General features: G+C 51.9%; 1 protein-coding gene across 1 annotated transcript in view; it reads right to left on the bottom strand.

Moving 5' to 3' along the window:
• CFAP299 (cilia and flagella associated protein 299) overlaps window positions 1-10,953 on the bottom strand; it is a gene marked incomplete at its 5' end in the record, with an annotated part of 220,059 nt that extends 209,106 nt beyond the window's left edge. Inside the window, 2 exons of the mRNA XM_082315025.1 lie at window positions 10,276-10,510; window positions 10,887-10,953. Of these exons, the coding sequence (XP_082171151.1) occupies window positions 10,276-10,510; window positions 10,887-10,953 (302 nt within the window). The remainder of the gene's footprint in view (window positions 1-10,275; window positions 10,511-10,886) is intronic.
• Window positions 10,954-11,562: the final 609 nt, after the last annotated feature.

The raw sequence follows: 11,562 nt of genomic DNA on the forward strand, positions 1-11,562 counted from the left end.
AGCCGGAGAAAAACGTGCCCTTGTTAGCAGGTCACTCATACGCAGACAGTTTAAGAAACACACCAAAATGTCTCGAAGCAGAATCAGATCCTAAAAGACGAACTAGACAATTGCATTGCGAACGTTCCCAAAAGCACGCGTAGCTACATTAAGAGATGTTTTCTACGTCTGGAAGACACGCAAACATATGACGCAATTGCTCTTCCAGTAGGCAGCACTAACCAACAGACTGAGCTGGCAGACGAGGAGGCACTGTTCAGCCCCAGCGCTCCAGATGTTGGGTAGGCACCCGGCGATGCTGGCTACTACAGCTTCACAAGGACGTGCCCCAAGCGGGCGCCAGCTCCCGCGCACCGAGGACGCACACATACCATCAAGCTTCATGCATCAAAAACCTCTCAACATGAAACGCTGAGGTTCCTGCTACCCTTAAGCAGATTAGCACTCCAAAGAAATTTGGGGTTTGTGCAGCCAAGACAGCCAGACATTCAAACATTTAAGCAAGTAGCCTTGGCAGATCTTCAGCTTCTGTACGTGTATTTGTGAAAGCCGCGTCCTTACCACAACAGAGCTCTTGACGAGACCTTTTTCACGACTTGCCATCCACTGCGTTGGAGGTGGCCAGGCAGAAAATTCTGTCTAGTCCTTAGTGTGGGCCTGCGGTTCTCACTTTCCTTTGGTGCAGAGAATTATTTCAGCTCAGAACTACTGTTTTGCAAAAGATTGCAATCCTTGATATACTTCAGAGGAGGAAAGCTGCTTTGTTTTTCACTTCATATAGAACACCCGAATTTCAGCGCTTTGAAGATGCGTGTTCACATGGCACATTAGCGGGAAGCAGCTGGAAGAAGGTGCAGACGTTTGAGCATCCCTGCCTTAGGCAAAGATATACTAAAAAGAAACAGATATCAAATTCTTTTTAAACCATTTCTCTTCTCTAGGTATTCAGCTCATCCTAGCTCGAGTTTGCACTTTTTTAATACCTATCTAGTCCAAAGGAAACCTGAACCAGCAGATTATGAACTGCAGGAATCCACAGGCAAATCCATTTCCCGGACTCCGGTTTCATTTGCTTGAAGTTTACTAGCAAAATAACAAACCATCCCTCTAGAAAGGAAATACTTTTCAGCACCTACTTAAACACATTTCATTTATTTATTCCAAATATTTTCCTCAAACTGTCCACAATTTATAAAGGGAAAAAAAAAAAGTAAAAAGATGAGGACCAATTTATTCTTAAGCAAAGAATGTTGATTATTGCAACACACTTGCAGGTGAAAAAACATTTCTGCTAGTGTAACAAATTCACTGCCTAGAGTAGAAAGCTACCCAAACACACCTGGACCTCTTCAAAAAGCATTTAATATCGTATTAAGAACATGAAGGACGTAACACTTGGAATCATCAAAAACCGCTCAGGTTTACTTGCTACTTGGGGGACAACTTTCACGCACGGAAAACTGAACGGTCCCCAGATATAAACACATACCGCTCAAAATTTGTATTAGGTATTTGTTCAGCTACTTAGCTTTTTCAGAAGCCTATGTCACGGCCTGCGTAGCCAAGGCTGGAAATCTTTCCTTACTCTTTCCACGTCATATTTTGATTTGCTGGAAAGCATGCACATACGCTTATTTCTGTGAAAAGTCAGTCGGAAATCATGGGACCTATCAACTTGTTCCTCACTGTACCGCTTCGAAACAAATTAAAAAAACAGAAAAAAAAACAAACCACAAAAGAAAGAGCTCATTGCAGTACCATCTTAAAATTCTGCCCAGTCACGGACAGAAAGATGGAGAAATCTTGTTCTTCCAGTTTTCCCAACTCTGGACCAGACTATTTAAAACAGACAACACGTTGTCCTTGCCTGCAGCCGTCGAGGTTTCTCTCCTTCCTTCAGCCTTGCCGCCGGACTTCTGAAGGACCAAAGGCACAAAGCAGCCCAAAACTTTCAGTACTCACGTGCCTAGTATTAGTACGTACACCTTAAAGTTATATCTTCAGCCAAGCACATCTATATAGGCGTGTTTGTTTCCCTGCCAGGTTTAGGAATTTTCATTTACATTTCGCAAGGCATCTCACTTTATACATCGTACACAACCACGAGCAGTCTGTTGAGGGAAACAAAAACGCATCATTTTCTTGCTCGTGATGACCCAAATGTCTCCTAGGCCCACCCTCAAGAAAGGAAGCTATTGCTTTGTCTGTTCAAGAGGGTTACGCTGAAGACGCCACTTGGCATACCCATTTCCTACGGTCTTAGACACACAAGGGGAAGCAGAAAGAAACTGGTCACTAAACAGATCTCTACAGTCTCAGATGGCCTTCTATGTCCTTTTCATTTGAGTGTGTATCCATCACAAGTTTGGGCAAAGCCCGGAAAGAACGACTGGAGCTCATTTGGGTGTCTACTTAGGCCTGTGGAACCCCCAAGAAGCCTGCGGATGCCTGCCTTATCTCACTCAGCTTGGGGCTACTTAAACCAAAATAAGGACAGTCAATAAAGCATCAGCAATTATTTTTTTCCTTACTAGAACATACAAGAAAATACAGAAGTGGCATTATGGTTACATGACCATTTACAGATTTAGAGTCGCTGTTTGCACAGAAACGAAGACTGGAAGCAGGTGAAAGAGGGTTTGTTTCCCTGAAGAGAGACCGACTGGCCGAGAGTGTGGAAAAACGCTAACCAAGAGACAGACATAGGTGGCAACGTGTAACAGGACACGCAGAAAATTTTCAACTATCAGAAGGGAAAGAGTCCAGGATTATCAGCACCTACCGGTGATGCTACCAACCACACCATTCTAAAACTTAACCAACTAATTAATCTCCTAGCTCTTTCTGCACAATTATCACTTTGTGGGTAAGAAGCAAGTCTCAAGCCCGCTCCTTTCTGTGGCGGAATCTCAGGATTTTCAAATCAGGACAGAAGCAGAAAGAACTAGCAGGTCTCTAGATCATCAGCAATCAACTGTCAAAGAGTCTGTCTTCCAGGAAGAGTGGGAGTTGCATTTATCTCCTTCCTTCACCAGTCTGAGAAAGCGCCACTTCGCACCGAACTGTTGATAAAAACATGGTGTTATTCTATTTTAACAGTAAAACAAGCAGTAAAAATTCAGAGAGGGGAAAAACCCAGTCTCAATCCTGCTATTCGGTTTAGGGTCAGGAATGGGTCATCCTCCCCTTCCCACGAAGGTACTCGTTTAAAAGACTCTAAGGGAGGGGGCGGAGAAGGAGGAGAGAAACACAGAGAGCACAGGAAGATGTCCAAAAAAGCTATTTTCCCGGGCCAGAAGGGCCACCATGAAACATTCTTAAAGCTGTTCCAGTTTGCTCTGTTTACCCAATCTTGAATTACCGAGACATGTGCAAGCTTCAAAAAATTCAGCTCAGAGAAGCCTTCCAACATTGATATCAATCTAAATCTATCTACACATTATGGGCTTATAAAAAGAGGGAAGAAAAGAAAAGCTCTAAGATATTCCTGCCATGGATTTTCTTGCACGTTCTCCAGTTCTTACTCATTCTGCTTGAGCCAAAAAGCAGACTGTCAGCCACAGGACTCAAGCTGTTTGGCCTCTAGTCCCAGCAAGTGCTAAGAGCGCAGAGGCACGTTGATATGAAATATAATTAACCATACTTTTTCCATAACATCACAGGAAAAAAAAAAAAAAATTCTATCTGAGCTTAGTAATAGCTCTGGGGGAGATCTGGCGGGGGACAAAACCAGGAGGGGCTCTGCCGCATCTGCGGGGACTTGGCTCTTCAAAGCCTCGGAGGAAGTTAGCTGGTTAATTCACTGGCAACTGGGCACCCGGCTGCCTTTAGCACCTTTCAGCATTTCAGCCTAGGAATGAGCAGGTTCACTCCATATTTTTCATGCTACCTAAAAAGCCACGAGTGTCTAAAAGAGCTATCCTCGACCCGTCCTTGGCTGTAAGACGCTGGCCCACCCAGCAAACCGAGAGCATCGCTCACTCCCCACACCCTTCCACGGAAGCAGTTGGACGCACTCGCTCGTACAGACTGTGCCTTTCCCCCTTCTCCGCTCAGGGAAGGTATAGTCCGTGCCAAAGCTGAAATTAATTTATGAGCTCTAATGTGAAAGGCAAGTACCACTCTCATGCCGCTTTCCTCCAAGATCCTTAGGTGCATTCAGAGAAGGTCACTTCCCACACTCCTTCAAGAATGAGCAGATTCAGCCCTCGCCGCATCCCCCCTCGGCAGGAGCATCCCTGTAACACTCAGCCACAACTCGATTCGTGCAACGCAGGCACTCTCAAAGAAACGTCGATCCGCAGGTTACCCTGTAGCGGTGGAGAGCCTTCCCCGCAGTCACAGCAGAGTCCGTGAGGCCTGCCCGGGGTACAGAGCCACTCGAGCACCAGAACCAGAGGGAAGATTTGAAGGAAGAATCAAACTGTAAATTCAAATCGTAGATACTGAATCTGCTTTCAGCAGATTTCTTTTTTTCTTTCTGTACACAAGAAAAGCCTTTAGACCGTATGTACACACACGCAAAAACCCCTAACTAATGATTTTGTTTTAAAGAATCTGCACTTAACAATATAGACATATAATTGCTTTGGGATTTGGCATTTCCTATCACTGAAATACTTCAAAAGAACCAGGCTACCATCAAGTGCAGAGTCCTGAAATTTCATTTTCCATCATATTTCAGTGGGACCGCTTGCAATACTGAAATCCAATGCAATACTTAAAAAAAGGAAAGCAACATTCCCTCCCTCGCTTTTCATGTTTTGTTTCAGTGGCCTGCTTAAGAACGCACTGAAGAAAGAGACGACAGCCAAAGACCTACTACTGATCCACGTACCAAAGTACCTCTTTTCCACATGGTTTGTAAAAGGAATACGTTTTAATTAGACCTGATTGCTTTTCTAAGAGAAACATTTGCACGCATAAAAACACGTGCAGTAGACAGAGGTGCTTCTGAGCCCACACCTCCTGAGCAAAGGACCCAGGGAGGAGCAGCCCAAAGGGACCAGGTGCCAAAGAGAGACGGGTTCGAGCTAACTGCGCTCGGTAGGACGCTCGCAGAACACGGGAAAGCAAACTGCTCGGCAACTGTCTCAAGCCTAGAGTTTGCAGAAATGAAACGAGCTCCCCCTTCTGCTTCATTTGCTGCTTTCTCTGATAAAGGGGCAGACCGTAAGGTGCCTCCCGAATCATGTTAGGCAAAAGATAAAAGAGAAGATGGTAACATCTGTCCAACGGCTTCAGATGCACTCCCAGGACGGCTGGCACCAGGGTTTCATTCCCTCCCCTGGCTGATGGAACTTAAATCCAGGTTTTCTACTGCCCTGGAGCAAAGGCCCATTTGCTGTTCCACTCCCACCCACATTTGCACGGGAGAAATATTTCTGCGCTCCTGTCCCTGCTCCAAAGGCCAGTGCTGGTGTATTAAGCCACAGAAAAGCAGCCCTGGGAGTTATGCTGGAACCCAGGACACCCTCCCCTTCTCAGGCACTCATCCTGACTGGGCTGACCAGTCACCCTCATACTCCCCCCAGGCCAAAAATAAAAATAAAAGTTAAAATTAAAAACCAAACCAAACCACAACAACAACAAAACCCTCAGTATTTCACATGTGAGACGGACCCATTTCAGAAGACGAAGATCCAGCACTCCGTGCTTGTAGCTGGACATTGTTCTTGCATTTCCCGGGACAGGGCTGCAAATATCCCTGCACAGAGGTAGCTAGGAAGCATTTCTGACACCTGCCTGAGTAGGACAGCCCTCATCCTCCGAATGGAAGCAGCAGCCTTTCCTCCAGAGGAAAGCCTCAGCGAGGACAGCTCCAGTTCTTTTGTTTGGGTTTGTTTTTTCCCCCGTATCATAGTTTATTCATACTACTAAGCAGTCAGATGAGAGCTCAAGGGCTGCGAATCTCAAGTAGAGGGAGGCCTCTCCTGGTTACATCAGGTAAGGCACCAAAACCCTGAAGCAGAGGCAGATAGGAGATCCCTATCCTAAGCATCCTCCCCATTTCAGCCACTGCTCCTCCGACTGCAGGCTTTAGCAATTCCCTGCACAGGGGGCAGAGACAACTCATGGCTACAGAAACCGTGCCTGGGACCGGGACAGCACCAAAGGCCCCTCTTCAACGTGGACAGCAGTAGAGCAGGAGCTGAAAGGGGAGTGATTTACAGTTTCATTGGTGTTGCTTGGTACTCGATCTGGCGGAGAGCAAATACTCATGTGCCATTCAGAACTCACTTCAAATCCGTGCCAGCGCAGTGCAGTTCCCCGGTAGGCACAGGCCACAATAACGCCCCAGTAAAGCCCACGTACGGGTGACGTATAGGTGTCAGACGTCCGCGCAGCCTGGATCCAGGCTTTGAAATACAAAGGCAGTTCCCAGCCGCTGCTGCCTCCAACTGTTCCATCAGAAGAGGAGCTTAAAGCATCATAAGGCAATACTCTGTTTCCAGTTGGGAGACTGACAGTAAGTTGGTTCCTGTCCCGATGTCAACCAGTTACTTATTCTGTGCATGCTCAGCTGAAGAAACACAGCTCTTCTTGAACAGCAGTGCTACGCAAGTTACAGGACGCTTTTGAGGAACGTGAGACTTTTCCACCTCTGTCACTCTGGACAACAAAAGAATAAACAATCTTGCACTCATTTAGAGATGACCCAATTCAAAAAAAAAAAGTTTACTTCCAATTTGCCTCTGTTAAAAGAAATACAACACAACCCTGGGCTCAAGCCCCTTCATTTCAGACCCCAAAGAAACACCCACGCATCCTTGTCACAAAGAACAGATGGCGTGTTGTGCTTCTATCTGCCTCTCAAAGTCTGCACTTGCTGTTTTTTTTATTATCCCGTTTCTTTGTTCTTACCAAAAAGAAAAGGCCAAAACCCAGCTCTCTGACAATGCCCCTTTTTGTGGAAAAGCACAAAGTATTTTAAAGGAACGAGTCTTACTTATACTCATTTTCCCCTATCCATTTTCCCTTGACTTCAGAGGTGACGCTAAGACCAGAAAAGTTTAAGACTGCTTCACAGAGAGTCCAAAAGAGGAAATAAATGCACTGCCTCCAGCCCGCCCAGACCCATTTTCTGCAACACGTACTCAACTTACTTCTACCATTTGTAAACAAAGTCCTACCAGTCCTGCCGAGTGCCAGAGGCGTTCAGAAGGCGGAGGTAAGGATTCCGAGGAAAACCACACTACCACTCTAGACATTTCAGGGCAAATATTGGCCCTTCTGATCAGAAGCAGATTTGCAATGTGGTGCAATTCGTAGCTACTCTGAAGGTAATTTGTCAATTATTAGTCGAGACGAGCCTTCCTACTCGGGAAGAAGACAACGTAGTTCTTGAGCAAACCCTGACCATTACATTTAAGCCACAACTACAAAACCAGAGAAGCATCCTGAGAATCACCACCTCCTCTGTGCTCACCTTTACTACTGCTCTACATCACCTACTGAACTCTGTCCTGCTCACGGGCTGCCACCCACAGGACCGCTGCTGGTTAGTATTTTGTTGCGGCTAAGAGGACACCTGCCAGGCGCTCACCTTGGCTTTCCGTTCCCAGTACATGACACGTTTCCCTGACTGCTCGGCGGTACAGCTGCAGCAGGGGCAGGCGGGCACCAAACGGCTGCCAGCTACTACAGCCTGTGGGAATGAAGTGTACCTGACCGCTGACAGACGAACCCTCAAAAGAAAACGGGAATTACGGAAGCCTACAGCAAACACAGCAGCTACGCGTAATACCCAGTGGCACACCACGGAGCCAAAACGCAGCAGAGGCAATAAGTATTACGGCTGTTGGCTTATTTTACTACTTTTTAGCAACCGGAGCCTGAAGCTGTTGTTGTGCAGCACTCACGGCGTAGGCAGCGCCCGAGGGCCCACTGCGCTCCGCCTGCGGGAACCCCGTTGTTAGGAATATCAGCCACTTGCAGGTATTTCCAAAACCATTAAACCCGAGTTTGTTTCCCAACGAGAACACAAAAAGCCACTTAGCAGCTAATACCTCTGTGTTTTCATCCAAATAACCCCTCACCGTGCGTCCCCAGCTCTGACTTAAAGGACTTCCATAGCTTTCCTTTGATGGAGAAGATGACTGCGGATGGCAAACAGCCCTGTCTGCCCCTTTGTGTGGGACAGGGCCGCCGGGGCAGGGAGGGGGCGGAGAGGAGCATCAAAGCAGAAATCCTGAAGGCGCCTGCCTAAGGGGTTTGCTCTCGTACCCAAAAATAGCCTGGGCTGTCAGAATTAACAGAGACAGTTTCTGAGACCTGTGCAGCCAACTCCAACTCGAGGAAATCTTTTTCTGCTCAGAGTAAAGCAGAGATCAATTTTGGCAAGCAGACAATGGGGAAGCCCTGACAGCAGCAACGCCTGACACAGACATTTGGTTAATCCGCTCAACCAAACGCGGTTAAAATAAGCCACTTAACCCTGTGAGTCAGCCCTGCCATCCCCACCTACAAGGCAAACAGGGCAGGATACCCACTCAAGACATCAAGGAGAGAGACAACTGCGCCGACAGCTCTGGCTTCAGCTCATTTTAACTCATCTTCCCCCGCACAGGGAATCGCTAGAAGAGTAATTCATAATGGTCAGTGCTTTAGAAACAAACTTTACAAGAACATCACAAGACCAACCGGTCAGCCGTCTGAGTTCAGTTCGTACTCTCCTGATGCCATCAGCACCGTCACCATCAGCTTCCTCTGGCTGCAGAGTACCTCCGGGCATCAGCCACCGAGAGTCTAAATAGGTACGAAAGAAAATCGGTCCTTTTTGTCTTTATTCAAGTAATTATGCCTTCGGGTTTGCAAAATTAATTTATCCATATAGTGACGTGAACGCTTCATTCCTTAAGTTAAAGAAAAGTCACCTTACGCCTGGAATAGAAGTCATGCAGGATTGTACAGGAACCATGGCAATAGCTTAACTACACAGCACACATGTCCTCGGCCCACCAATGCTACAAAAAGCATCTGATACACGCTGTTAAATCATTAAATGATAATTTCACTAGAGCATGAAAAGCGAATAGCACCACAGCAGACTAAGACTGCTCAGTGGCTCTACTATTCACCAACCACGTTGACAAAATAAGTATTGCACTAACGTTATTTGGCTTCTTGTAGCAAGGCACCAGAAAAAAGTTCACTATTTGCAGGCGTTGTTCATTTATTATTCTCAAGAGGCAAAGAAAAGAAGAAACCAGAAAAATAAACAGCAAAATGTTTTTTTAAGATTTGCAGGCTGGTTAAACAGGGCGGAGAAGGTGCAAAAATAAAGAGGCAGAGGGAACCAGGCACAAGACACGACGAAGCTTTATTGCAAAGCACTGAAGTCTCAGTGCAACGTGAGTTTTTGTGGGAAGTGCACGCTGTAGCTACACACGCTGTGACAAGCAGGAGACAGCAGGAGCCAAAACAAAACAATAGCCTAAGAAAAAGCATATGCACTGCTTGAACTTCCTTTATTGGAGACTGTTGGAAGGTAAATCAGCTCTCCTCTCAAAGGCTTTTGGAAATGAAGTCCAACAGTCCACGTGGAAGGGCAGACACCCTGTAACAATATGCAGAGAGGCCCTCATCCCGCCCGAGCCACTGGAACCTCCTCCCAAGCGCCGGTTCTCACGGAGCTCTGCGCGATGCGCTTCAGCCCCCCCGTGTCGCGACAGCTCTCCCGCGGCACTCCCCGGCCCCGGGACACACCCGAGGAACGCTGGCAGGGCAGCAGACGAGCTTCCCCCTCGCTGCTGGCCGGGAAGGGTCCCCGCGGCCCCGACTGACCGCGCTCGGTCCGCAGCCTAACAAGCGGGCAGCCACGGCCCCGCCAGCCCCCGCGGCGCTGCCGGCCGGGCAGTCCCAGCCCGGCGGCCTCTCGGGTTGGGACACGCGAACCCCCGGGCTGCAGCCTCGCAAGGGCGGCCCGGAGCTGCAGCGCGCTGTTCTGCACGCAAGCAGCGGCGCTGAGGGGTCTGAAACGCATCTGCCAGCTAAGAAACACCGCTGCCTCCCCCCCTTGCGACGGCGTTGGAGCCTAGGGCGGGGGGGACAAGCGGGAGCAGCGCGCACCCGCAGGCACACCCCCCCCCCCCCCCCCCGCCCCGGTCACGGAGCGGCCCCGGGACCGGGGCGAGGCACCCGGTGTCCCAGCGCCTGTGGGAGCGGGGCGGGGAGCTCAGCGGGGGCTGCGAGGCCCGGGGGCGGACACGGCCGCCGCCCCGCCGCCGCAGGGCCCCTGCCCGGCGCCGCGCGCCCCGGCGGGCGGGCACTTACTTCTGAGGGGCCGCCGCCAGCCCCGCCGCCGCCGCCGCCGCCGCCCGGGCCTCGAACTCCTCCCGCCGCAGCACGTCCCCGGAGCCGCGGAAGCCCAGCTCCACCAGCTGCCGCCCCACCGCCTCGCTCTGCGGGAAGGAGAAGAGGGGCAGGGAGCCCGGTGAGCGCCGGGGACGCGGCCCCGGGACCCCCGCCGCCCCCGGGCCCCGCGCTCGGCGCGGGCGGAGAGCGACCCCTGGCGGCGCGGCGGGCGCGGCCTCCCGGCGCTGCGGGGCCCCGCGGGGCTCGGCGCCCGGAGCACCGCGCCGGGGGAAGGGGAGGCGCTGGGACCCGCTGCGCCGGGCAGCCCCCCACATCCCCCCCCCCGCAGCACCGCGCCGCCGCTGCAGCCCCGCGGGTCCCGGCCCGCCTGCCCCCGCCCGCACCGCACCGGGGCCCCGGGAAGGGACCTGCGCTCCTCTTTCAGCACCTGCGGCTGCAAACCCAGCCCCGAGGCTAAAGGAGCGGCCCCGCGGGGGAGCCGCGCCGGGGGCCGCAGGCGGGGGGAGCCCTTTCCCCCAGCTGAAGCGGGGACGCCTGGCCAGCCCCGACGGGCAAAGCCCCCCGCACACCCGCTGCCGCCCCGGCCCAGCCCGGCGCCCGGCCAGCTCTTCCCGGGCCGCCCGGCTCGGTCCCCATTGCTTAGAGCCGAACGGGGCCAGGCAGCAGCTCTCCGAGAGCAAACCTGCAAGCGGTACGGCCCGCCTTCCGAGGGGGAGGCAGAAAACCTGCTGCCACTTTCCCCAAAGCCTTTTCCACCGAGCAACGCGCGCTATCGCTTTTACAGGTGAAAAGTTTCGGCAGTCAGCGCCCTGCGAGCACGGCGGTGATGCGCCGTGCTCGACCGGACACCTCCCTCGGCACGACTCAGCCTGACAACGGGGCTTCGCAAGCGCTGGCCGAGACCCTCTTCGCAGTTCGGGTGAGAGCCGGGGCAGCGCTAGCCTGAAGCTGCCTGGGCCCCCCAGGGCCAGCCCCGCCGCCTGCACCTCCCGCCGCACCCCGGGGCTGGCGGCCAGGCTGTGCCTCTCGGCTCCCACCCGCGCCCCGCCGCCTGCCTGCGAGCAGACCCCAGCTCGGGCCGGCCCAGCCGCGGACCCCCCCGGCGCGCCCCCCCGGCCTCACCGCCGCCGCGCCGCGGGGCGCCGGGGCCCCAGCCCCGGGCCGCCTGCCGCCCTGCCGCGGGGCGGGCCTGCGCCGGGAGCAGCGGGGCGGCCGGTCCCCCGCGGGGGCGGGCTGTACAGCGGC

Source organism: Platalea leucorodia, assembly GCF_965183815.1.
Source record: "Platalea leucorodia genome assembly, chromosome: 6".
Lineage (NCBI taxonomy): Eukaryota > Metazoa > Chordata > Aves > Pelecaniformes > Threskiornithidae > Platalea > Platalea leucorodia.